Below are 1431 nucleotides of genomic sequence, written 5' to 3'. Positions count from 1 at the left end.
TTTTTGTATTTTTAGTAGAGATGGGGTTTCACCATGTTGGCCAGGCTGGTCTCGAACTCCTGACCTCAGGTGATCCACCCGCCTTGGCCTCCCAAAATGCTAGGATTACAGGGGTGTGCCACTGTGCCAGTCTATGAATGTCTTTTGAATGAATGAGTGAGACCCCAGGCTGGAGCAAGCTCATTTTCTGTGCCCTGCCACCCCCAGACTGGAAAAACCTGCAGCTGAGTGGGCTGATCTGCGGAGGGCTCCTGGCCTTTGCTGGGATCCTGGCGGCTCTGAGTGAGTGGCAGGACAGGTGGGGCTGTTGGGGCAGGGTGGGGCAGGAAGAGGGAGTGCTCTGATTCCAGCACTGACCCCTCTCTCCCTCCCAGGTAGCAAATGCAAATGCAAGAGCAGCCAGAAGAAGTGTGGGTGAGCTGAGCCCAGTGGTACAACCCTCCTTCGGGGCAGACCTATTGGGGGACAGTCCTGACCTGGAGAGTGGCATCCTGGCCACTCGCTTGGTTTGCAGCCAGCTTTGTTATTCACATAGTCAACCCTGAAGGGCCCCAGTCAGGGAAACCTGTGACCTCGGTATTGTGTGAAGTGACCATGGAAGGAGAGCAAGGAGGTGTACTCCTGGGGTGGGGTGGCAAGAGTCTGGGGTGTGGGGAGAAGGTCCTCCAGGCTAACCTGATACTTCTTTGATGTGATCCTTTCGCTAGTCCTGTACCTGAGAAAGCCACCCCACTCATCACTCCAGGTAGGATGGGTTTCTGCGGGGCTGAGGGGGTATCTGTGTAGGGACTGTGTCTGATGGCCTGCCTGCCACTCTCTGCAGGCTCTGCCACTGCCTGCTGAGCACAGGACTGACTTCCAGGGATGGCCTGAAGCCCAACACTGGTCCCCACTGCCTCCTCCCCTGGGAGGCCTTATCCTCCAGGAAGGACATCTCTGCAAGGGCAGGCTGTTAGGCGTCTTTCTGATCAGGTTTCTTTATGAATTAAACTCATCCCACACCCCCTCTTCTGTAGTCTTGTGATCATCTTTGCATCTGGGGGCAGGTAATTCCTTAGATTGCTGACTCTCCCTGGAGGCCCACTCCCAACAAGCTTCCCAATCACTGAGTCCCTGCCGCCCAGTGGTCTCCTATGACTCCTACTCCAGCAAGCCCCACAGAGACCCACGTACCGTGAGACACCACAACGTTATGACAAAAGACCTTTCCATCACAGGAGCCCTATAAGTCCTGGTACCCCAGGTACCCATGACTTCCTTTAACCTAGAGTGACCCCCAGGGCTTGCCCCACATTCAGACCTCATCTCACCCAGTGAGTGCTCTCTATGGTAGGAAATGTAGCAGTTCCTTCAACCCATCCCAGTGAAACCCTCACACTGCATGGGCCCCCTTCTCCCAGGAAACATCCTGTAAAACACCATGCAGAACTA

At 55.3% G+C, this 1431-nt stretch overlaps 1 protein-coding gene across 3 annotated transcripts in view; it reads left to right on the top strand.

The window, feature by feature from the left end:
* FXYD4 (FXYD domain containing ion transport regulator 4) overlaps positions 1-1008 on the top strand; it is a 5159-nt gene extending 4151 nt beyond the window's left edge. For all 3 annotated transcript variants that reach the window (XM_017519244.2, XM_017519245.2, XM_037735140.1), the window contains 4 exons: positions 208-282; positions 375-414; positions 708-745; positions 824-1008. In XM_017519244.2, the coding sequence (XP_017374733.1) occupies positions 208-282; positions 375-414; positions 708-745; positions 824-843 (173 nt within the window). In that variant the 3' untranslated portion in view covers positions 844-1008. The remainder of the gene's footprint in view (positions 1-207; positions 283-374; positions 415-707; positions 746-823) is intronic.
* The last annotated feature ends 423 nt before the right edge of the window (positions 1009-1431 follow it).

The sequence above is a fragment of the Cebus imitator genome, unplaced genomic scaffold (assembly GCF_001604975.1).
Source record: "Cebus imitator isolate Cc_AM_T3 unplaced genomic scaffold, Cebus_imitator-1.0 Scaffold731, whole genome shotgun sequence".
Taxonomy (NCBI): Eukaryota; Metazoa; Chordata; class Mammalia; order Primates; family Cebidae; genus Cebus; species Cebus imitator.
This window is presented reverse-complemented; position numbering and strand designations above follow the sequence as displayed.